The following is a 26,181-nucleotide window of genomic DNA, read 5'->3' on the forward strand; positions in this document are numbered from 1 at the left end:
CAGGCAGACCTCATTTTATTGCAGTTCCCAGATACCGCGTTTTTTTAAAAATGGAAGGTTGGTGGCAACCCTGCTTCCAGCAAGTCTGTCAGCACCATTTTTCCAACACCACCTGCTCACTTCATGTCTCTGTCTCACATTTTGGTAATTCTCTCAATATTTCAAACCCTCCACCAGCAAAAAGATTAAGACTCCCTCAGGAGATAGTTAGCATTTTTTAGTAACAAAGTATTTTTTAATGAAGGTGTGTACCTTGCTTTTTAGACATACGCTATTGCACACTTTACAGCCTACAGTGTAGTTTGTTTTTAATTTTTTTGTTGCAGTATAGTTGACTCACAATGTTGTGTTAGTTTCAGGTGTACAGGAAAGTGAATCAGTTATACATATGTATATATTTTCCATTCTTTTTCAGATTCTTCCCCATATAGGTTATTACAGAAAACTGAGTAGAGTCCCCTGTGCTATACAGTAGGTCCTTGTTAGTTATCTATTTTATACACAGTAGTGTGTATATGTCAATCCCAAGCCAGTCTCCTAATTGGTCACTTCCTCCCACGTTTCCCCTTTGGTAACCATAAATTTGATTTCGAGCTCTGTGAGTCTGATTCTGTTTTGTAAATAAGTTCATTCATGTCATTTTTTTAATCAGATTCCACATATAAGTGATATTTGTCTTTGTCTGACTTACTTCACTTAGTATGGTAATCTCTAGGTCCATCCAAAGTTTCTGCAAATGGCATTATTTCATTCTTTTCATGGTTGAGTAATATTCCGTTGTGTATATGTACCACATCTTCTATATCCTAGTAAATTTTAATGTAACTTTTATACGCACTGGGAAACAAAAAATTCATGTGACTCACTTGATTTCAATATTTGCCTCATTGCATTGGTCTGAAACCAAACCTGCAATATCTCTGAGGTCTGCCTGTTTTCTGAATGACCAAGCATACAATAAATGCTCAGTTTGCAACTTAAGCTTCAAGTCCTGCTTCTTTTGAGCGTTTCTGTTTTCTTTCTGCCCAGTTTTTTTCTCAAGTCTGACAATTTTGACGTTCTTTAAAATTAGATAAATTTCACACATGTCACAACACAATGAAACAAAGCTTTGGTTAATGTGCTTGCTGTCTTTTATGACACAGCACAGTGTGCCTTCAAAACTCTTGAGCTTGGACTTACAGGAAAGCAATTTGGAATCTCAATCCCTGCCTTCAACACCTATTTGCTTTTCCATATCTGGAGTCTCATAGATCTTTCCCAGTATTTATTGCAACAACTAAGACATTTCCTAGGCATTAAAATAAAGTAAAAAAAAAAGCAATTAACAATGTTAAGTTTTGTGTCCATTTTCTCTGGATAGGGAAGTGTGGGCAGAATTTCTGAGTCAGTAACTTTACCCACATTTTATGAACATTTCCTCAGGTACAGAAGACATTTTCAAGTTCTATTCCTCTTAATTCGCTTTATTCCTGAAGTATATTAATATTATTACTTAGTATGTTAGTTATATTTTAAGTACCTAAAGGACAGGAAGCATTAGGCAATATTAGGAACTACAAGGTAGAATTTACCTGCCTTACGAAAACGACACAATTCTGCTTTGTCTGCTTATTACAAACCCAAATTTATGCTGGTGGGCACAGGTGCACAGAAATCTGCACCTCCTTACTTTACAGTGTAATGTTGGGTCCATGTTTGACCACCCTGCCTTTAGACCCACATGGGAGGTGTGATTCAGATGTGCAGAGGGCAGAAGGGACCATCAGGGAAGGGCAGACCTATGATAGTTCTTCCTAATAGAAAGATTGGTCCCTCGTGCTTCTCCTAGAGCTTGACTTAGCATTTTCTGAAACAGTCGATAGCCGTAGCCCCGCAGAAGCTGACCAGTTCTTTTGCGGGGCCAGAGGATCTAAGAGGGAGAGGTGGAAAAGGCGCCAGGAGAAGGCCTCTCTCACAGTCCTTTTTGCTGCATTGCTTACGCCAGGCCTCAACCAACTGGGTCCCATGGACTGGATCTAGCGTTCTACCTGTTTTTGTATGGTCTGCAAGCTAAAAATGGTTTTCACATTTTTTAATGTTTGGAAGAAACCAAACATTCTTCTTCTTCTTTGAAAGTAGAATATTTCATGACACATGAAAAGTATATAAAATTCTAATCCATTGGCTGTGATTAAGTCTTCTTGCACACAGTTATGTGAATTCCTTTACAAATCATCTGTGGCAGCTCTGGCTCTGCAGTGGCAGCTTTGAGCAGTTGCAACAGAGACCTTGTGGCCCACAAATCCTAAAATATTTACAGTTTGGCTCCTTACAGAAGAGGTTTGCCAACTCTTAGCCTATACCGTATAGTGGTAGTTTTCAAACTTTTTGGTCTGAGGACACCCTCAACATTATTTATAGCCACAAAGACCTTTTGTTTTGTGGGTTATAGCTGTCAATATTTACTGGATTTAAAATTGAGGTATTGTTAAATATGTATTTATTCATTAATTTTTAAATAAGAATAAATCTATTACGTGTTAACATGAAAAACATACTTTTAAGAAAAAGAACTACAATTTATAAAGCAAAACAAAAGAGTGGCATAGTTTCACATTTTTGAAAATATCTTTAGTGTCTGGCTTAATAAAAGACAGCTGGATTCTTATGTCTGCTTCTGCATTCAATCTATTGCAATATATATTTATTTTAGCCTCTGAAAAACTCCACTGTACACTACTGAGAAAATAAGTGTGGAAAAGTCCAATAATACCTTAGAGTCGTGAAAATAGCTTTAATGTTATAGATCTCCTGAAATATTCTCGGGATCCTCCGGGGTCCTAAGATACCACTTGTATAATCACTGCTCTGCAGTATTTTATAACACTTGTCTTCTCAAGAGATAAAGAGATTATAAAGTGTTCAAAGGCCTTTGCTGTTGGTAAAAATGGTAACAGTGATTTACAAAAATCCCTTGTAGGCATGCTCCCCGTGATCTCCACCAAGGAGCTCTCCAACTTTGAGCTCACCCTCAGCCCTGATGGCACACGAGTTGGAAACCACAAATGCTCCAACCTCCTGGATTATACTGAAGTAAAGACCCACCACGGGTTCTTGACTGAGGCTACCAAAAATCCAGAAATAATTGGAGAGACGTATCCTTACCAGTACAGCTCATCTATCAGGGGTTCCAATACCTTGCGCTTCTACCGAAATCTGAACCTGGAAGCCTGCTTATGGGAGTTCGTTAGCTACTATGACATGTCAGAGCTGCTCACGGACTGTGGAGGCACCATTGGAACCGATGGACAGGTACGGATGTTTAGCATCTGAGCTTTGGTCACTGGACAGACCGGTTGCTTTTGTTCAGTTATGTAGACTTGGAATAAATCTCGGCTCCAGTCTTCCATCCTGGTGATGTAGGTTATTAGGCAGAAGAAAGAACAGGTAATTGGCATGAGTGGTATGGAAATCCGTGTCTATTTCCAGAACAGTGTGTCAAAATCTATGTATTTTTTAGCAATGGATCAGTAACATTATCTTTGTATTGAAAGGACACCGTATAGTTATGCTGTAAGCTCCAAATCTACTCTGATGTTAGAAAACTCCAAATACGAATTTCTCTTCAAAGTACACATTTTCATTTCTTGTGTTATGTACAGATGGCTGTGATACATCATGAACGATCTCAAATGAGGGTCCTCGGGGTCAGTCTAGTTTTTCTCCCTTCTTACTCTCTTTCTTCTTTCCCTGCCTTCTATCTTTCTCTCCTTCTACTCCCATTTCCCCCCCCCCCTTTTTCTTTCTAGTTTTCTCCCCATTTCCTCCCTATCTGGTCCATTTCTCCATCACTAACATAGTCAAAAGTATTTTCATTTAAAGCTTACTGTTATTTCTACTCTGCAATTACTGATTCTTCTTCATACTACACAGGCAGACATTTACACATAAAATACACACACACACACACACACACACACACACACAATCCCCCCCTATCACCACCATCATCATTGTTGTTAAAATGATGGTGAAGCAAGGTCTCCATTAGCAGTTACAGTAGAGAATCTAAACTATGTAGGGTGTAGCTTAGATTTGTGATGAGTATTTGAATTAAAAGCCATGCTTTGTCCAACTGGACTAAAACAAGGGGCTTATTTACGTAACTTATACATTAAGACGTTGAATGGTACCCAGAAGATGTCTTATCTTTCAAGATTTAGTTGAGGTGAGGCTGGATTTTTTTTTCTGTGCTATATTCCTGTGATGTTAAACTATAAAACAAGTAGTAACAAGAGAAATGTAGACAGTAACTGTCAGTTTAATTCCAGAGCAAAGCTGTAAATCTTGACCGGTTCCGCTGGCGTTGATGTCTAATGGCCACATGTTATGTCTGGGAACTGTTGGGCTCCAAGGTAGTGAGACTTTTATCTCTGTCTCCTCTAAAAGCAACAATATATCCAGAAAGTTGCATGAATTACTAAAAATCTCAAGCAAAAACACCAACAGGAAGACAGTGTAGAACAGTGGAAAGAGCCTGCATGTTGGAGTCAAGCGAATGTGGACTTACATCTGGCCCTGACAGTCTCTAGCTACGTCTTCTTGGGCAGGTTACTTAAAGCCTCATAAGTGTTACCTCTTCAAGTCCCTCGTTCCCACCCTGTCTTTGCTACCTGGAAGAAACGTGAAAGAAAAAAGGTCCTATTCTCAGAATAAAGACTCATATTAACACATCTACTTCAGCCTCTTCCTTTATAGGTCAAATATCTCCATTCCTTTGGCCGTTCCTCCCAGAGCCTGTTTTCAATCCATTATTAAATCATTCCTGTTTTCTTTCTGGATGCTCTTCTCTCAGGATCTTGCTGAAATCACAGGCTCTGTTGGCATAAGCGAAATGGGACATAGTAATAGGATTATATTGTAGTTCTGGGTCTTCTTTGTTAAAAAGCACTTCATCCCGTGAAGCTTCTCTGTGGGTCTCGTCTAGTCTGTGGTCACTTTTTAGCCTCAAGAATGTTTTCTATCTTCTCTGCAAATGGCGGTAATTTTCTGTCTTTCATACGCGCAACCCAGACAGGCTTCCCTAGTGAAAACCCTGCACTTATCCTACTTAAGCTTCATCCTACTTAAGCCTATATCTGCCCACTTTTCTGGTGTATCAAGGGCATTTTGAATGCAAATCCGTCTCTCCAGCCAATCCTCACTATAAAATGCTCAGCTAAATTAATTTTACTTCGCTGGAGTTTTAAAATCGCTGTTCCTCTATTTAGTTAAGTTCAGTTTTTTTTTTTCCATTACAACTGCTAACTAGAAAAGTTATTACCCTGCTTCCGTAGTTGAGCTATCGACTGTTCTACTCCACTAGGTGAAAACTGACAACTGCCGGGTTCAGGGAAGTTTTGCCTGCCTGAACGCTTTATGTTACTTTCTACTAAGGGAGAAGAGAGAGTGCAGTATAAGAGTTATTGAACCATCCAGTTCCCAACTGGCTTGTGTTACCTTGAGGCGTAAGATGGCCAGCTGGTTATATGAGTTTCTTCTGAAAGGACTTTTCTGCTTTCGCATTGTTGAAAATAAATGTAGTAACATAAGCATGATGATCAACATAATAGACGTGACCAGATTCAGTGTAAATCATTGAAATTTCAGGTTCTTGTGACAAAATTCTTAAAGCCTCAGTGTAAATGGAATTGCAGTAGCATCTAATAAAGCGTGTTCACTCTCAGAGTGAAGCTCAGAGATGGCTATCTCGTTTTCCCCAACTTTCTTGGGTTTGAACTTCTACTTCTCTAGTTATTGAGATCTTCTCCTATATCCTCACCTCCCCTGACACATAACATTATTTAAATGTAGGTGAGGGAGAAGAAAATACATATCAAAGTAAAGGAAATATAACTCTTTGAGATATTTTTTAATTTTCCTCACAAGTTTTAGGTTCTAGAGAAGAGAAAACATCTAATAATATTACTACTACTACTAATAGTAATAGCTAACATTTATTTAATATTTCCTATATGCCTGTCATCGTGTGTAAGTACTGTACATAGTTTCACTAATTCTGTCCTCAAAACAACACTGTGAGACAAATATGAATTTTGTCTCCATTTTTGGAGCTGCTGAAGCAAAGAGACTTCAAATAACGTGTCCCAGTTCAATTCGTTTGTAAGCCTGTGCTCTTAACCACATCATGATACTTATCTGGACATTTAATTGAGTGAATTAAATGTCATTTAATTGGGCGAATGTGAGGAATGGTTATGGTCACAGATGAAATTGCAAGAAAGGCAAATAAACTTTTTCCTCTGTTCTTTGTAGAAGAACAGAAATAACCCCAGGTCTATTTGTCCTCTGCCAATTCCATACTGCCCTGGCCAAGCAGCTAATAGATGTGTCTTTCCCTCTTCTGGTCCTTTTCTAGACTTGCCACCTTAGATCAAGGTAATCACTATGCAAACAGATTTTACTAACTGGTAACTGCTTCTGCCGGGAACAACATGATACAAACCGATTTTTATCTTTAGTGTTCTTAGTAGCTAAAGCTGCTGCCTGGAAATATTGCCAGGGCCCTGCATTTTATTTTGTGATTAAAAAGAGGTTTCTAACACACTCTTAAAGATTTCTGCCTTCTCTAACCTCCCATATTCAAATTATTTCACTTGTAGCAGAGAGTTACCGAACTGAAGGGATCACCTGAAATATCTAAGGTAGTGATCTGTTCACAGCAGATAAGTGAAGTCAATAAATGAAGTTTTATTAAGTTTTATGCAGTTTGACTACAACTAGCTCTAGCTGATATTAAGACCAGTTCTGCTATTTCCATCTCGTTCGTTATCCATTCATTCATTAAAGAAATAATCAGTGAACACCTACTCTGTGCCAGGGACCAAATGGGTACCCGGTGAGGACACCAGACACAGACCTTAAACTCCTTCCAAGTCGAGTTATAGGAGTCGACTTATAAAAGTTAACAATTTTACTTGCCAAGAAGAAGAAACTTGGAATTTCTCTAATGATATTCACCACTAAAATCCCTCCTAATAGTTACTTTCTAAAATGTAAAAACAGATATAGCAGGAAAAGAAAAATAGAGATAAAGAAAATAAATTATTCTGCTCCACCTTTTCGTGTGACCTGTATTTTATAAATAAAATTTTAACTTGTTTGGCTACACAATGAAAAACACTTGTGATGCAAAGTAGTCAGTAATGTTAAACTAAGTTTTTAAACTATTGGATATTTTTGATTAGTTTTTCTCTTGAAAACAACTTCTCTTAAAACGAAAGAACTTCAGTTCATTTCACCTTTCATCAGCCTGACTATTGATGTTAAAAAGTCAGAATCTTAACTCTCACCTTGTTAGGTAAACAGCAACTGATAACATCATTCAAGGAGCATGACTAAGTTACAAAATTCCAACTCCAATCATATGACATTGTAATTTACTCATGAGAAGACATAGCCTGATTTCGGGAAAGTATACATATTTTTTCTGAGTTCCTTGGTTAGTGGAATAATTTTCCTTTTTTTAAAAAAACTATGTGTTTGATTTAGAAACATAGACCTTTGGGGCTAGAGTATACTTTAGAAGTCATCTCTTTCCATTCCGTTATTTTCTACTCAGTACACTGATTTACTCTTTTTTTTTTTTTTTAAGATGTAAGCCACTCTAAATCATTCTGCAAGAAATGGCAAGAAGAATCCAAAATGTATAACTTTCATGAAGTATGTTGCTTCCTATTGTGCCAAATTTGTCAATTAATATTTTTAGTGGTGTAGGTTTTTTGGTTAATGAAAAGTAAAGATATTACCATGGAAAGCTGGGAAACTAAAAAAGTATAAAAAGGAATTCACTCATTATCCTGCTATCACTGTACACAGCCATATTTTCTAGTCTCTTTTCAATATACATACACATTTTTAATAGTAGCAGCATAATATTATCCATACCATTTTGTATACTGCTTTTTAACCTAACATATTGTGATTCTTTTCCCATGACAAGGAAAATTCTTCACATAAATGATTTTTGATTACGACATATTTCACCTTGTTGCTGTACCATCATAATTATTTAAATATTCTTCTATTACTGATCATTTAGATTATTTATAATCCTATACTGTAAATATCCCATAGAGTTGTCCTTAATCCTAAAGAATTTGTGGACCAGTATTGACCCTCCCTCATTCCAAGGTCCCTTGTGCATCTCTGATATCACAGCCCTTCAGAAAGGCTTGTAACTGGAAAGAAGCCAAAGTTTCCTTCCAGACGTTCCTAGATGTGTAGACTGCTATTACGCAGAGACCTTGGCTAAGAATTCTAACTTGTTAAAACAATGTCTTCCACTGAGTCGCTAAGTACACACTTTACTGAGCCTTCAAGCTATTGAGATCTATGAGCCTTCTTTACACATTCACAAACACCACCGTCTTGATGATATAGACATGCATCTGGCAACAAAAGCAGCAACAGAAAGAAATTCCAGCCAATGGGAAATCCCCACCAGTGGTTGTCCTCAGATAAGGTTCTAATGGCTCTGGCTCAGTTTTCAGTCTTTGAAGTAAGCACAAATCACTTGTCCTGCGTAAAGTAGGGTAGCTGCATGACTATCAAAGATTTTGAAATGATTGTTGTTTTCAATATATGTGGTCTAATTGAAAGACTTTGAGTAGAAGAGTCTAATCTGTGCTGTCCAATATGGTGGCCGTTAGCCATGTGTAGCCACTGAGCATTTAAAATGGGGCTGGTCCGAATTGGGATATGCTGTGCATGTTAAATACATACCAGATTTCAAAGACTTAGTACAGGGGCTTCCCTGGTGGCGCAGTGGTCGGGAGACCGACTGCCTATGCAGGGGACACGGGTTCGTGCCCCGGTCCGGGAAGATCCCACATGCCGTGGAGTGGCTGGGCCCGCCGTGGCCGCTGAGCCTGCGCGTCCGGAGCCTGTGCTCCGCAACGGGAGAGGCCGCAACAGTGAGAGGCCCGCGTACCGCAAAAAAAAAAAAAAACAAAAAACTTAGTACAAAAAAAAAAGAATGTAAAATATTACATTCTAGTTATTTTATATTGATGGCATATTAAAATGCAATATGTTTGACATATTAGGTTAAGTAAACTATTGTTAAAATTGGTTTCACATGCTTCTCTTTACTTTTTGAAATATGGCTACTGGAAGATTTAAAATTACATGTGTGGCTCACGTTATGATCCCATTGAACAGTGCTGGTCTAGATACTTCAGTGTTAGTCCTGAATGTACTGAATAATCTTGGGCAAGCCAATTACCTTCTCTGTGGCTTAAGTTCAACACGTGTAAAATAGTGCCTTGCTCAAGTGAAAGCTGCAAAGGGCAAAGTAAATCTGGATTAGTTTTTATTAGTTACATACCTCTATTGCTTACTTCTATAAGAATTTTTAAATATCTATAAGATAATATGTAAATTGAATAGCTTCAGCTACAAGTCCAAAATAAGTGAGGAATTAAAACTACTTGCAGTTTGGGCTTCCCTGGTGGTGCAGTGGTTAAGAACCTGCCTGCCAGTGCAAGGGACACGGGTTTGAGCCCTGGCCCGGGAGGATCCCACATGCCGCGGAGCAACGAAGCCCGTGCGCCACAACTACTGCGCCTGCGCTCTAGAGCCCGCAAGCCACAACTACTGAAGCCCGCGCGCCTAGACCCCGCGCTCCGCAACAAGAGAAGCCACCGCAATGAGAAGCCCGCACACCGCAACGAAGAGTAGCCCCAGCTCACCGCAACTAGAGAAAGCCCGGGCGCAGCAACGAAGACCCAAAAGCAGCCAAAAATAAAATTAAAACAAAAAACTACTGCAATTTTCCTCAACAATAGTTTCCACCTTGGGCAGCACTGTGAATGTAATTTTTCTCTTGGGGTACTCTTCTTTCTTCCTATTCTTCCCCTTTTCTACCATCTAACACAGATCAGCAGACTTTCTCTTGTCCCTTCAACAGGCAATATCTCCCCAAATATAAACCTGCTGCCCATCATTAGTCACTTACTAGTAGTGATAGAAATTTATATCAGTATGGTACCTTTCACAGGTCATTTGCACTTTCCCTTTAAATATGGAATTTAAACTATTGTTTGCCTTTGTTGAAGAAACAAATCAGTAAGGATGTGTAAACTCACTCATCATGTCAGTTTCTTTAAGAGCAGTATACCAGATTTAACATACATTTCTTTCAGTATAAACAAATACTTTTAAAAGTCCTGTGGAATAGGCTGAAAGAAAATGAAGGGTTCATTAAGATGGCATCTAAAGCAGGGGTCCCCCACCGGTACCGTTAGGAACCCGGCCACACAGAAGAAGGTGATCGGCCGGGCAGGTGAGCAAGGCTTCATCTCCCCACCGCTCGCATTACCGCCAGAGCCATCCCCCTGCGCCCCCCCTTCCGAGGAAAAATTGTCTTCCACGCAACCGGTCCCTGGTGCCAAAAAGGTTGGGGACCGCTGTAGAGGTTACAGTGATTGCACTGTGTTCTTCAATTTTACAGGAACGAACAGGTAAGTGACCTGGGTGATCTACCTAGTCCCATTTAGGCTCCAATTCCTTTAGACAGAGATTCTAAGCAGACAAAAAGAGCTGGCTGTGGTGAACAAGAAAATGCAGTAAGATGCCGATTCCATGTCCAGAAATGATCAAACTCTAGGTTACCAGGAGGATCAAATGAAATCACGTAAGAATGCGTCAGGGAGCCAAGTAACTTGTTCCTAGGATGTGAATGTTAATAATTCTCTCCAAAATAGCACACTCAGTAACATCTGATGGATAGAATGTAATGTTGGCAAAATTATTTTTAGCACCTAGAAAGTTTAATTGGAAATCCATGTCTACAGCCTATTCTTTAATGAGTGTTTATTAAAATCACAGGATGAAATAGTCATCTTAATTACCAGTGGCATATGGATTGACAATTACTCTCCATTACACCGTCAGGGTGTTAAAACTGCACTTCAAGATCCGTTCCTCAATGACTGCAGGAATAGCTACCCTTAGAAACTGCTATCTCAGAGGACTTCAGTGCAAAGGCGCCTCTCCTGCCGACCACGTTAGGAGATGATGAGTGTTAGCTACTACACAGCTGAGAATCAGATCATTTGCTTGGTGGATGGTTTTCTTTCGATATATTTTTGTTGGTGATTCAGGTTGTCATTTTGGTGATTTGAGGAGTTTACTTTTAACCCCATGACAAAATGATAAATAAGAGCTATCATGTTTTAGATTATTCAGTAACTCACATGTATGATTCCTGTTGCCACCTCAGGGTGGAAGGGGAAATAGACCTATCAGAAAACCTGACTCAAACTTGTAAGCAGTATGATGTGACCTCAGCCCGTTTCCTCTTATGTAAAAGAAGATAGTTGTATTTTCCCTGCTATTCTGCCGAGCTATTCTGAGAATTAAGGATGATAACCTTTGTTAGGTGGTCTTAAGACCACCCTCAGCTTAGTTTGGAATATGATAAAGTGTGAAAGAGTAGTAAAAGCATGGGCCAAAGGCTGGGGTCTATTATTGGCAGGGCTACTCCAGAAGGAAGTGAGAAATTTGCTTTATTTCTTTGAGTCTTAACTTTCCTCTCTCTCTCTCTTTCTGTCCTTCATCTCTCTATCCACTCATTCAATCATCCACGCATACATATAAATATAACTATGGGGAAGAATGAAAACATTGAGTAGCTTTATTTGTGAACTTAACACGATGTCTGAAAAGTGGTAGATGCTCAATAAATATTAGCTTATCCTCCATGACCCCAGTCCACCTGCAAAATACAAAAGAAGAAAGTATAAATTGTAAGAAGACACTTCAACTAATTATTTTTGAGCCATCTTAAATATTACATGGAATCTTAAATGTTACATGTCACTACTAAATATGTTTGCTTTCAGGTCTTTGCTGCTTTATTTCCTCTTCCTCTATATAATAATTTAAAAGTAACTTATAGCACTGTTATTCATAATAGGCAAAAGCTGGATATAACCCAAATGTTCATCAACTGATGAACGGATAAATAAAATGTGGTATATGCGTACAGTGGGATGCTATTCAGTAATGGAAGTATTGAAACATGCTACACTACGGATGAACCTTGAAAACATTATGCTAAGTGAAGGAAGCCTGTCACAAAAGACCATATGTTGTGTGATTCCATTTATATAAAATGTTCTGAATAGGCAAATGCCTAGAGACAGAAAGTAGGCTAGTGATTGCCAGGGACTGGGGAGGGAGGATGGAATAAGGGGATGACTGCTAATGGATATGGAATTTCTCTTGGAAGTGATGAAAATGTCCTAAAACATTGCGGTGAAATGTTTGCGGTGATTGCGGTGAAAGTTGCACAACTCCCTGAATATATTAAATAACATTGATTTGTCCACTTGAAATAGGTGAGTTACATGGTATATGAACTATATCTTAATAAAGCTGCTACAAAAAAAAAGCACTGTTTTAGTATGCTCAAAATAATGTACTTTAGCTTAAAGATTTCTGCTGCCTATCCTTTGCTGCAAAGGAAAGTAGTAGCGTAATAACTATTTAATTACTCCAAAATTAAGTGAGGGGGACAGTAGTGTTATAAATGCTGTCATTTCCTTTCCTCAATGATTAACTCCAAACATTCAGATAAGTGAAAGGAGAAAATGGCTTGCACAAAATTAAGCTGGTTTCATTAGCAACACTGACTCGTGTTGATAGATACAATTTTATTGTTTTAGGTCCTAAACCTAGTGCAGTCCTATGTGACTCTTCGAGTCCCTCTGTATGTTTCCTACGTGTTCCATTCCCCCGTTGGGGTAGGAGGCTGGCAGCATTTTGACTTGAAGTCAGAGCTTCGTCTAACTTTCGTGTATGACACTGCCATCTTGTGGACTGATGGAATTGTCAGCCCCCCAGAAGCTGAACTCCAAGGTGAGTTAACAGAGACTTGGAAAGCTAGTTTTCTTACCTATTTGAATGACTTAAGAGAAATTTTTACTGCAGCTAAAAATAATAGAAGCATCTTTCAATGTATTTTATTTTTATAGTCAATATTTTCAAATAATTTCATTTCTGTCATGGAAAAACTTCTTTAAATTATATCAATGCATCAAATTTTGCATAATACGTGACTGTTAAATATAATGTCCATTTTAGGCGATTAATCATTCATGTGTTACTCAACACAATCTCTCTCTCTCTAGATTTTAGAAAATGGATAGGGGAAAGTTCCAACTGAAAGTAAGGAATGAACCCCAAAGAAAAAGTTACACATTTTTGTTTATGAAAATGGGAGATGCATTTTAAAGCCCAGTATAAACTGTGTCCTGGATTCTAGTTCTGGGTCTATAGCTAACTAACTGTGTGATCTCAAACCTATTGCTTGACCTTTGGCAGTCAATTTCTTATGAAAGATAGACTAGACTTCTAATTTTCTTTCAGTTAAAAAATTCTATTATTCTATAATACTTTAGCTGAATGTCTTGGAACAGTGGTGGTGCGTGCCACTACAATTTGGGCCCCCAAATCATCTGCATAACTTTGTTTCAGTCTTGATGTCAGAATCATAATTCAAAGTCCACAAGCATGAAGCTAATGAATCCATTAGTAGAATTAGTGCTGTTTCTTTTCAGGCACATACTGCTGTTCAGGCTCCACGCATGTCTAACCATCATTGCTTCTTACGAGCCAGAGGGAAAATTCGGTTGATAGGACATCTCAAAGTGTGTTGTCTTAAACAGATTAAAATTACCTTAAAGCTATGTGAAAGGTAATATGATCACCCTAAGTAATCAGTCTAGATCATTTCAAACGTTTTAATTCCATATCTTGCCTTAGGAAATGTATATTAAGTGAATCTTAATGCAGATCCATCTCTTGGTTCTCAACTTCTACATAAGGATCTCATGTTTCCTTCTTCTATCTGTAGCCAACTTTGGTCACCTTGCTAAATTTCTTGGGGAAGTTTTGGAGTTTTCATTAAGCCTATAACATTTGGAATTACTCTGGAGAGCACAAACCTGTTTCCACCTACATGTCCAAATCTTCAAAATTTGACTAGTTCCTCCTGTCTCTCAATTTACAGCTTAATTTCTATAGACTAAAGCTTTAAGAAATATCTTGGCCTATTGTAATCACTCTGTATATTTCATATGGACCTCATTCATGTGACCTTATTCTATTCTGCCTGCCTTCTAGACAGCTTTTCCTGTTAGAAAACAAAACAAAACAAAATGAGAATATTTCTGCCTCTCTGATCACTCAGAATTTTTCTGGTAATACCTTTTGGCTAGAATGCTTAAAGATGAGAGGAACCTGAATTTGGCTTTGGAAGAAACCCCAGACATTAGGAGTCCTTGGTCACCAATATTCCCACTCTTGTGTACCATCCCATCATAGGTTCTCTCTACCCAACCAGCATGCGCATCGGTGAAGAGGGGCGTTTGGTCGTGAACTTCAAGACAGAGGCTCAGTTCCATGGCTTGTTTGTGCTGTCACATCCCGGTAAGCCCCATTACCCTTAAATAGCCGCTCCCCACACAACAAGGATATACTTGTTCCATGTTTGCACGCGTTCCAGCATGCTTCCTTATGGGCTTTGAAGCCCTTAATTTCAAACGAACCATGTATGTACAGGTATCTACATGAGGGCTTGATCATTGCCCAGCTACGTCTTATAAGCTACAAAATCATCACTGTAGAATTTTAGAGAAAATACCAAATGGTTGAAGTAAATTTAAAAGAAAACTCTACTTGGAGTTCCCTGGTGGCCTAGTGGTTAGGATTCCGCGCTTTCACTGCCGTGACATGGGATCAGTCCCTGGTCGGGCAACTCAGATCCTGCAAGCCGTGCAGCGTGGCCAAAAAAAGAAAGAAAGAAAAGAAAACTCTACTGAGTTAATTTTAAGAGTTTTCCTTTAGATTGAGAACATAGCCACAACATTCCCATTCTCTACTTCAAATGTGTTGTCCAAAAATTTGAATTTTAGGTCATTTGTTCAGCGAGCACAGCTCTTTTCTAGGTACTGTAAGAAAACTTTATAATGGAGACAGAAGTACCACTTCACTATTACACTTGTTCCAGACACGTTAGCTAATTATCTTAAGTGTTAGCCATGTAATTTTACTAATCTGATGGATTGTGCTGTGAATGTCAATAGTGTGGCAGTCACTCATGTCCCGCATCTAAGCTTTTATACAAAATTTCATTTCATTAGAAATAATTCTTTATTTGACTTCGCATTACTAAACTGGTTTGCACATCTTCCTGGTGTACCAACTCATGTCAGATTGGAAGAGGGAAATAATTCACGCGCTGTCTTCTGTGTCCTTCTTTCTTCTGGGTCGGACGGAGAGAATCAGGCTGAAAATTCAGGAAGAGAAAGACAGTTTGCTGTATTTTTGTGAGTCTGAAATACAGAACCAAAAAGAATCGTTTTGCTTTATTGTAATTGACTGTTCTGGAAAATGAGGATTTCCTGGTCTTTACAGTTCCCTTCCACGTGTCTACCTTTCTATTAGACTGAATCTTTGTTTAGATATGATTGAGGCAATCTAATTAAAATTAGCCTCCATGTATAAGTTGGGTGTGCCTGGCTCTGTGGGAGCAAATAGCCCGAGGTTCTGTTCATAGCTTCAGTGCATAGTGAGCCTTTATCGAACGGCTGTGCCTCCCTGGAAAGTAGCCCTGAACTATGTGAGCATTTCTGTACAATTAGTTTTTGGCAGCATTATATAGAGTGGAAAAAGCACTGCATTAGGAATCAAAGGCACACAGCCCAGCTGTGTGATCCCGGGAGAGTCACACAATCACTCGCAGCCCAGTTTCTTTAACTGCAAAATGAGGATTATTATACCAACCCTGCTACTTTGCAGGCTTATGATAAGAATACATGCAAATAAGGGATCATAAGGCACTTTGAAAACTCCAAACCGTTATGCACTCTTTTAACCACTAGACCATTATTGTTCTTGGCATTTTTCTAGCGGCCTTCACCAGCTCCATGATCATGTCAGTTGATCACCCAGGTCTGATGTTTTCCTTGCGTCTCATAAGGAGTGAACCAACCTATAACCAGCCAGTCCAGCAATGGAGCTTTGTATCTGACTTTGCAGTAAGTGACTAAGGCTCTTAATTTTCCCTCGCTGCTGCCTTTGACTACATCTCAGCTTTTTAAATGAAAAACACGAATGTCGTCTCTGCTCCTTAAAGGTACGTGACTACTCGGGGACGTATACTGTAAAACTGCTGCCATGCACCACTCCATCACACCAGGAGTACCGCCTGCCAGTCCACTGCAACCCCAGAGAGCCTATCACTTTTGACCTTGACATCCGATTCCAACAGGTGTGTCTCATAGAATCTTCTCCCACGTAGAAGCCCACTTGGTTAAAGTCATAGTTTACTTTTATCAGTAAAAAAGAAATTTTTTTCTCACCCAATGACTTCAATTCTTACATGCTGAGAAAAAAAAGGAAGTCAGGCAGGAAGGGAACAAGGGAGGAGGAAAGAAGAAAGAATTGCCCTTTATCCGTTGCGGGTTCGGTATATAAAATCCACAGGTTAAGAGTATGCAAGGGTTATTTTTTTCTTATGGGATCTGATCTCCTCCTGGAGTTTGCTGCCTTGGAGATTTGAGAATTTTCCCCAGAGTTCTGTACTTCTTCATCTTGTCCTTGATCATCAAGGAGAATAAATATCCTGTAGTTCATGCCACCTCAGAGTGCCTAATTGCCAGTATGTATTAAAAGAAATGTGATGGCATCTTCTGCCCAAGAACTCTCACTAAATGTTGGCCTTCCACTGTTTACAAGTCCCTTATACATTCCAGTAAACCAGTGGAAATGAGCTCAAGCCATGCTAGTTAGTCCCATTCGAAAAATGATGTAACCTTGACAGTTTTGTCTTCTTAAGAAGAACAAAGTCAGTGTTACAATTCCCTAAGAAGGTGGTTTGGCTGGACATGAAAATTTCCGTGCAGTGTTTACCATTCTTTATGTCAGCGTACAATGCATGTGTGTATCTGCAAATAATGTGTTTGTGCACCACCAGAACCATCAACAACACATAAAAGGGCCTTTACGCTTGGTTTTAGGTCAGTGATCCAGTGGCAGCTGAGTTTAGCTTGAACACGCAAATGTACCTACTCTCCAAGAAGAGTCTCTGGTTGTCTGATGGATCCATGGGATTTGGACAAGAGAGTGATGTTGCCTTTGCAGAAGGTATCACTTTACACGTGAGACGCCTGCTCATCTGTTTGCCATTATGTCTGTCGTCCTTTATTGAGATCGTGTTTGAGGGGAACAATTATAACCTCCTTTATGGTCTTGAGATTATAACTGGGTCTTTATCATTTTGGCAGGGAGGGGTCACTGAAATTGGATATATGTTACAGGATGGTTTTTATTCTGGGGAAGTTAACCTCTATTTCCCTTATCTAAATGACTTTTGAAACAAGTCTGGATTTTTTTCCTTGAATGTTTTTTTTTCAATTTGCATACACACCAATACTGCAGCTCCATGAGAATATATAGTTCATGGGCAAGGGTTGTGCCTGTCTTGTTTAGTGGTATATTCCCAGAACCTAGCAAAATACCTAGTACACATGGTAGGTGTTCAGTAGTAGCTGTGAAAGAGATGATGAAATACCAGGGAGTTTCCTTAAACCCTCTTTCAAAATCAAATAAAGCTGGGTTTGGGGAGGGAAGGATTAAGAGTTTGGGATTAGCAGATGCAAACTAGTATATACAGAATGGATAAACAACAAGGTCCTACTGTAGAGCACAGGGAACTATATTCAATATCCTGTGATAAACCATAATGGAACAGAATATGAAAAAGAATATATATATATATATATATGTATAACTGAGTCACTTCGCTGTACAGCAGAAATTAACACAACATTGTAAATCAACTATACTTCAGTAAAATTTTTTTTAATTTAAAAATCAAAGCTAATTCAGCTTTTTATTGATGTTTTCTCTTTAGTGTTATTCTGTAATGATTTGCCTATATCTTGGCAACTAATATACTTATGTAAACTGGACTTTAACCACAATGGGATGTTATGAATGTTGAATTATAGGCCAATGGGAGGGAGACGCAAGAGGGAGGAGATATGGGGATATATGTATATGTATAGCTGACTCACTTTGTTATAAAGCAGAAAAAAGTTATGTCTGGAAAAAAAAATAATGATAGGCCAAGCCTTGAGGTTATTCCCACCACAGGCTGCGCACGTTGAGGGTCAGTAAATCTCCAGTACCTGTGGTCGTCTGCAAAGTGGCCTCATCTGAGGCCTGGGAGCGGACCAGATCCTGAAGCTAACGCAAAAAGGGCTTCGACATGTGATGCCAGATTGGGAAGAGAAGGAAATGCTTTCTAGTGTCATTATGGTCACCAACTGTTTGCAGTGTCACATAGACATACCTTATCACTTAACAGAAATAACATTTCCACGTCTCTGTTTCAGGCGATACGATTTATGGCCGGGTCATGGTGGATCCTGTCCAGAATCTGGGCGATTCCTTCTACTGCAGCATTGAGAAGGTGTTCTTGTGCACCGGGGCTGACGGCTACGTTCCCAAGTATAATCCACAGAACGCAGAATATGGCTGCTTGGCTGACTCTCCTTCACTCTTATATAGATTTAAAATTGTGGTAAGTGCTTTGGCCCAAACAGTGAACTGGCTAGATACGCAAAGCTAATGGTTTTTGTCTTCTGTTTTAAAACAACAGCATCTTTTTAAAGGAAACCAAACGGTGGCATTTTATGGTACAGTAAGTCCCCTACGTATGAATGAGTTCTGTTCCAAAAGCGCATTCGTGAGTCCAATTTGTTCATAAGTCCAACAAAGTTAGCCTAGATGCCCAACTGACACAATCAGCTATACTGTAGCCGCTACGTCACTGCTGTTTTTACGCTTGTTTCTGGACATCCTGGGCTTGAAATAAAGATACTGTACTACCGCACTCTATACAGTACTGTACAGTAAAGTACACAAAAGCACAACCACTTGTAGAGGATGCAAGCACATGACAATGTACCCCAGAGACGTGAACTAATTTATGTGATTGGACACGCGAATGCACGTTTGCATCTTTGAAAGTTCGCAACTTGAAGGTTCATATGTAGGGGACTTACTGTAATTGGTACTTGCACAAAACTAATAGGAAAACCTTCTGCATTTGCAAAAGTTGGCATTATCTACAGCAATCCTCATTTTCCTTATTGCCTAAAGGACAAAGCTCAGCCGGAGACACAAGCCACCAGTTTCGGAAATGTCCTGTTTAACGCCAAACTGGCAGTGGATGACCCTGAAGCTATCTTGTTAGTGAATCAGCCTGGATCCGATGGATTTAAAGTCGACTCAACACCACTCTTTCAGGTGGGCCAATGACAAGGTCACTTACAAGAGGTGTGTAACCACATGCAAGTTACTTAACATCTGAGCACCTCAGATGTCTCCCATGTAGAAGGCAGTAATTGTCATACTGCGTAGAGTTAATGTGAACTTTGAGTAAAATAACGCGTGTAAACCACACCAGACCCTCCTGGGCTCATAGTGAACATTCCATAAATGTTAGCTATTATTATGTTTATTAATGTATTCATGTTATTTTAAGTCTACGTGTAATGAAGACCCTTATTCAGTCCAGAATATAAATCTAAATGTGATGGTTGGGAACTCTGCTCTTATTGTTCGAAACCTCCTCTCGGTTGACTTTTTATGGCCACCTTTATAAGAGTGATCTGTGTGAACTGCTGGACTCAGAGGAACAACTGTGCACAGCCCAGGAATCTCTACTTTTTTTTTTAATATAAAGAAATTTATTTTGAAATAGAAGAAAGTTTCAGGGGTACAACATAGTGTCACAATTTTAAAGGTTCTACTCCATTTATAGTTATTATAAAATATTGGCTATATTCCCTGTGCTGTACAATATAGCCTTGTAGCTTACTTATTTTGTACGTGGTAGTTTGTACCTCTTAATCCCCTACTCCTATCTTGTCCCTCCCCTACTTTCCTCTCCCCACTGGTAACCACTACTTTGTTCTCTATATCTGTGAGTCTGTTTCTGTTTTCTTATATTCACCAGTTTGTTTTATTTTTTAGATTCCACATATAAGTGGTATTATACAGTAGTTGTCTTTCTCTGTCTGACTTATTTTACTGAGCATAATACCCTCCAAGTCCACCTGTGTTGTTACAAATGACAAAATTTCAATCTTTTTCTGGACGAGTAGTATTCCATTGTACATATATATACCACATCTTCTTTATCCATTCATCTGTTGATGGACACTTAGGTTGTTTCCGTATCTTGGCTATTGTAAATAGTGCTGCTATGAACATTGGGGCGCATATATCTTCTAGAATAAATATGTTTGTTTTCTTTAGGTATATACCCAAGAGTGGAATTGCTGGGTCATATGGTAGTTCTATTTTTAGTTTTTTGAGGAACCTCCATACTGTTTTCCACAGTGGCTTCACCAAATTACATTCCCATCAAAAGGATACAATGGTTCCCTTTCCTTCACATCCTCACCAACACTGGTTGTTCGTGTTCTTTTTCATGAAGCTATTCTGACCAGTGAGAGGCGGCAGCTTATTGTGGTTTTGACTTGCATTTCTGTGATGATTAATGATGTTGAGCATCTTTTCGTGTGGCTTTTGGCCATCTGTATGTCTTCTTTGGGAAAATGTCTACTCAGGTCTTCTGCCTATTTTTTAAATCAGGTTGTATTTTTTTAACATCTTTATTGGAGTATGATTACTTTACAATGGTTAGTTTCTGCTTTATAACAAAGTGAATCAGCTATACATATACATATATCCCTATATCCCTTCCCTCTTGCGTCTCCCTCCCACCCTCTGTCCCACCCCTCTAGGTGGTCACAAAGCACCGAGCTGATCTCCCTGTGCTATGGGGCTGCTTCCCACTAGCTATCTATTTTACGTTTGGTAGTGTATATATGTCCATGCCACTCTCTCACTTCGTCCCAGCTTACCCTTCCCCCTCCCCGTGTCCTCAAGTCCATTCTCTATGTCTGTGTCTTTATTCCTGTCCTGCCCCTAGGTTCTTCAGAACTTTTCTTTTTTTTTAAGATTCCATATATATGTGTTAGCACACGGTATTTATTTTTCTCTTTCTGACTTACTTCACTCTGTATGACAGACTGTAGGTCCATCCACCTCACTACAGATAACTCAACTTCATTTCTCTTTATGGCTGAGTAATGGAATCTCTATTCTTAAATACTTTATAAACAAATATAGAAAGTTCTAACCTAGAGATAGAAGGTAGAAAGAGACCCAGGAGACCATAACACTGAGCAGACAAATGAGACAAATTCAGAGATGTGTCCACATTGTGAATCCTTGGGGGAGCAAGTGCATCTTTGCATCTTTTAGGATGTTTACTGAAAATTGTCCAGACAGGATGGGCTGGAGAAATATGTTATCTTTATTCCTTGTAAAGAAGGATGCTTGAGAAAGCATGTCTGTTCTTCTGAATCTTTTCAAACAGGAAGTTAAGTTAAAGTATGATTTGTTTTGTTTTGTTTTTGTTTTTAATGTTAACTCTGAAGGCACTTGACCTCTTCTAAATCCTGAAGGCTTCAAAGAGCCATCAGAAAATGCCTTCTTTTCACAAACCCTGAAAAGCAGAAAAACTGACCTTTTCTATGGCCTTCTGTGTAAAATACACAGCAAGACATACTGGAAAAGAGTCTTGAGGTTCAGAAGGTCTGACTCTAGTCCTGCCTCTGATACTAACTAGTTCAGTGACCTTAGGCAAGTCACTTAACTGCTACATATTCTCATTTACTCATTTTTTACTATCTAATTTTTGTACAATTTTTAAAAGGTTACACTCCATTTACAGTTATTACAAAATATTGGCTGTATTCCCCATGTTGTACAATACATCCCTGGAACCTGCCTTACACCCAATAGTTTGTACGCCCACTCCTGTACCCTTATATTGCCCCCCCTCCCTTCCCACTGGTAACCACTGGTTTACGCTCTATATCTGTGTCATTCGCTCATCTTTTAAATGAGTAAGTTAGACTGTGTGATCCGGAGTTCTCTGCAGCTCTGACAAGTCATAGCTTACCAAATATTTACCACCACGTGCTCCCTTAAGAGCGGCACGGCATATTTTATAGAGCGCTGTACACAAAGCCTTGCGCGTACTACACGTGTAAAAATATTACGGATGTGAGTTCTGCGGACTAAGTTAAATGATTATTATCTGTGCCGTGAGTTTCTCTTGCAGAGTCGTGAATTTTTAGGTTGGCATAGGCTTTAATTTTCTGATGAATAGAGTCGTGTTTCCTAGGTCTCTCTGGGTCGAGAATGGTACATACACACCATCTACACAGTAAGATCCAAAGACAACGCCAATCGAGGCCTTGGCAAACGAAGCGTGGAGTACCAGTACCACTCTCTGGTGAGTAAAGGGAAGCCTCAGGCAACTTCCAAGAGCCGGAAGAAGAGGGAAATCAGGAGCACACCCCCGCTGGTGTGGGAAATCGGGGCTGAAAACAACCGAGGAACAAACATCCAGCACATCGCCCTGGACCGCAGCAGCAGGAAGCAGATCCCCCAGGGGAGGGTTCCTCCTGACGGCGTCCTCCCCCGGGAGCTCAACCGTCCCACCTCTGAGGTCAGCCTGGTCACGGTGGTGGGAGGCGTCGCGGTGGGACTCCTTGCACTCTGCCTCACTGCCATGGCAGTGATGATGCGCCAGGGCAAGAGCGGCAGGAGAAAGGACACCCCCAAGGGCTCCGGCAGCACCGAGCCCATGATGCCCCCGCGGGGCCACCGCAGCGACAGCTCAGAGGTTTGACGGCCACAGGTGGAATTCAGCCTTTTCCTCAAGTGCGCAGGAAAAGACAATGGAAACCCAGTGCTTCTGTCAACAGCAGAGAATTGGGGACTTCTGTGACAAAGCTGCTCAGAGGACCTGACTGTACTAGTGAACTTTGATTTGCATGCTGTCCACTCGTTCAGGCATCAAAGGACAAATTCAGACCACAGACCACATCTTTCCTCTTGCCCAGAAGGCATCAAGTATGTATCCAGATGTACACAGAGCCATAGACGGATGGTGAGGAATGCACTTCTCACCTTAGGCATTTTCTCTACACAGTAGAGATGAACCTATTCAACGGTGCTAACAGACCCCTTCAGAAGTTTAAGAGGAGTCTATTGTTGCTATATTAGTATGTCTTGAAGGTGCAATTATCACATTGTTTATTCATTGTATAACAGTTTATTACTAAAAAGGTTTTAATTGGTAGTCTCGAAGAATGATGAACATACTGTTTATTGTGACAAGTTTTCTAATAGGCGAAGACAGCATGGAATTACGACCGAGGGTAGCTCAGCCCACAAATCACATTTTTTCCTACTGGAGAGAGAGTGGAAGGAAAGACAGAGGGACAGTAACCTACTCACTTCAATTTGGATTGCTTCTCATCTTCGTCGGACCCTTCTTGTTTCATTTGCTTATTTAACTTTAAATTAAACCAAAGAATATGTTAAGTCTGGAGAAGATTGCTGAAGAGTGACTGCTCTGTTCGGGTACCTGGTCAGAAATAGAATTCTTGCATGATAATAACGGTATTGGTGCTCATCGGAGAGGGTTGGTGACATTTTGATGATGAAGAAATGCCATAGAGTTAGATTCACATTTACAAGACAATGTTCTTTAAGAACTGAGCCTAGATGTTTGCAGTATTGAACCCATAGATGATCAGGACAAATATCATTCTGATGGTGAAGGGAGAAAGTGGTATTTATTAATATAATATGTTTAACCAAAGTGCCTCTTACCTATACTTTATAGAATAAAAGAACATTTTAACAATGACACATGAGTTTAACCCTCACAACAGCATCACACAGCAAGGTCCAAAACTCAAATTGTCCAGAAGACATTTTATTAGCTTTCTAATAGACACCTGGTCCAAACGATGGAAATCCCTTCAACCGTCATTCCAGAGATGATCTTAGAGGTGGCCAGCATCCCTGATCATATTCTTTTTTTATTTTTTGGCCATGCCACGCAGCATGCAGGATCTTAGTTCTCCCACCATGAAACGAACCTGTGCCCCCTGCAGTGGAAGCGCAAAGTCCTATCCACTGGACCACCAGGGAAGTCCCGATCATATTCTTTGATCAAAGAAGAAGACTTCACTCTCTGGCATCTTCAGTTCAGTGAACTGATGCGGTGTGGCCCATCTCAGTACCTAGAAATATAACTTGTAATACTGCTTGCAGTGTTCAAGACCAAGGACTTGAGTGAGCTTGCTTGGCAAGCTTCTCATTGTCTTTCTAAGAAATGTGCTTGCATCAAATAGCAGATTTTCGATCGGAAAGGGAAAATGTCAGTAGTTTAGTGACCAATCTTCCAAAAGCTAGGAAATGTATTTCAAACGACAATAAGGTCAGGAGAAAAAGAACCTGAGCTAAAGACTAACCCTCAAGTGCTGCCTGGGGTCCTCTTTCATTTCTAGTTATAACCTGGCCAAGCTGGACGTCCTGGTGGAATGGAGATGTTTAGAAGGCTAACCTCTCCTCAGGTCATACCGTCATTTCCAGCTCGGTGTCTGTGAGTACCAACCATCTCTTGATTGAAAAAGGGAAGCGACACTGGTGCTGGGAGAGAGGCCAAATGTATCCAATACTTGCCTCTCTTTGGGGCAGCTCTGCACTTGACATTCAAAGTCTTTTAAAGGATAGAGTAGACCGTATTGTCCTTCCATTGGGGAATATACAAATGCCACCTACAATTCAAAGGTCTCCCAAAGGACTTATATAAAGAGAAAGTACTGTATAATCCAGGAGGTCACTTATCAAATAAACATTAATACTTTCTTAATGATCCCCTTTTCTTTTGCTTTGCCCTCTGGTAAGATGCTTAGCTACTTTGGCTACCTCGTAACTTGTATAGGAATGAGCATGACTTAAGCAACTTCAAATAGTGTGTGGACTTTTTACTACTTAACCATTGGATTCAGTGTGTGTAGACTGTTAGAACCTAAGTACTCTCAGTTGACTTTATGTTACGTTAGTAGTTAAGATGCTTCTGAGCCTGACTGTCATACAGCCTTAGGGATCTCTGTGACTAAATATGTTATCAATGAAGCATCATTACAAGAAGTCTATTTTGAGCCTTTGAGCCAGGCTGGTTTTTTACCAAATTTCTCTCTACAGTGAGTTGTTCTAATGAGACGACTTTGGATGAATTGGAGTGCTTATACAGTACAGAACACATCCTTTCCTAACAAAGAAGAATCTCTCCCTCTCTGCCCATCTCCTTCTCTCTTTCTCTCCCTCTTCTCTTCTTCCTTCCTTTCCTCCCAGTGAAAAAAGAGAGTCTGTGGGAATTAAGCAGAGTTTCTTAAGTGTAAGCTTGGATTTCTGCATCATTTTCTTAATATTTATGTACTGAATATGTGACTTAATAGACATTTAATCAAAAACTTTTTAGTGGAAAAAAGAATCAAACACAATGCTTTGTTGTGCAATAAAACAGATCCTTAGTTTCAATATTTTGTTTTTAGAGAATTATTCTGGTACAATCAGAACAAATACATAAAATAACTTCCATAGAGGACAGGATATAAGCAGTAATATAGCTCCTTAGATACTCATAGCTTCTGACTCCAATGAAAACAAGGTCTTGTTGACATTATATAGTAAACACAAAACAATATTAAACTTTAGTGGCTCACCTGGTATATGAACCATGACACATGAAAACATCTAAGTGTGTTTTAACAATGGTTTTATTTATTTCAGTTAATTCCCTCAGTTAATGTTTACCAAATGCTCCCCTAGGATTAGCCACTTTGAGAGATTACTTGGAAACTAAGCTACTCTCCCTGCCCTCGGGCAGGTTGCCTCGAATGTGGCTCTTTCTTTGGACTAAAGGGATCAAGATTTGTACTGGTTTCTCTCCTGGACAAACAACACACCAGGCACATCTGTGAACTATAATTTAACAATCTCTCTAGAGGACCAGCAGTAGAGTCTACTCTTCTCCATCTAAAGAACCCCACGTTATGGATCATTCTGAACACAACTCTAACACAAAATATTTCAAATCAGTAATTTAATGGAACCATCCTTTGCAAACCCACTCAGAGAAAGTACACTGCAGAGATGTAGGTGGCCCTGCATATTCTTTTC

General features: G+C 39.6%; 1 protein-coding gene across 1 annotated transcript in view; it reads left to right on the top strand.

Annotated features, from left to right (window-relative positions):
• FREM2 (FRAS1 related extracellular matrix 2) overlaps nucleotides 1–22,831 on the top strand; it is a gene marked incomplete at both ends in the record, with an annotated part of 156,201 nt that extends 133,370 nt beyond the window's left edge. Inside the window, 9 exons of the mRNA XM_082859368.1 lie at nucleotides 2,963–3,294; nucleotides 12,714–12,906; nucleotides 14,374–14,478; nucleotides 15,961–16,088; nucleotides 16,187–16,321; nucleotides 17,070–17,196; nucleotides 18,450–18,637; nucleotides 19,219–19,365; nucleotides 22,322–22,831. Of these exons, the coding sequence (XP_082715494.1) occupies nucleotides 2,963–3,294; nucleotides 12,714–12,906; nucleotides 14,374–14,478; nucleotides 15,961–16,088; nucleotides 16,187–16,321; nucleotides 17,070–17,196; nucleotides 18,450–18,637; nucleotides 19,219–19,365; nucleotides 22,322–22,831 (1,865 nt within the window). The remainder of the gene's footprint in view (nucleotides 1–2,962; nucleotides 3,295–12,713; nucleotides 12,907–14,373; nucleotides 14,479–15,960; nucleotides 16,089–16,186; nucleotides 16,322–17,069; nucleotides 17,197–18,449; nucleotides 18,638–19,218; nucleotides 19,366–22,321) is intronic.
• Between the last annotated feature and the right edge of the window lie 3,350 nt (nucleotides 22,832–26,181).

This window comes from Leucopleurus acutus (assembly GCF_964270905.1).
Source record: "Leucopleurus acutus genome assembly, chromosome: 18".
NCBI lineage: Eukaryota > Metazoa > Chordata > Mammalia > Artiodactyla > Delphinidae > Leucopleurus > Leucopleurus acutus.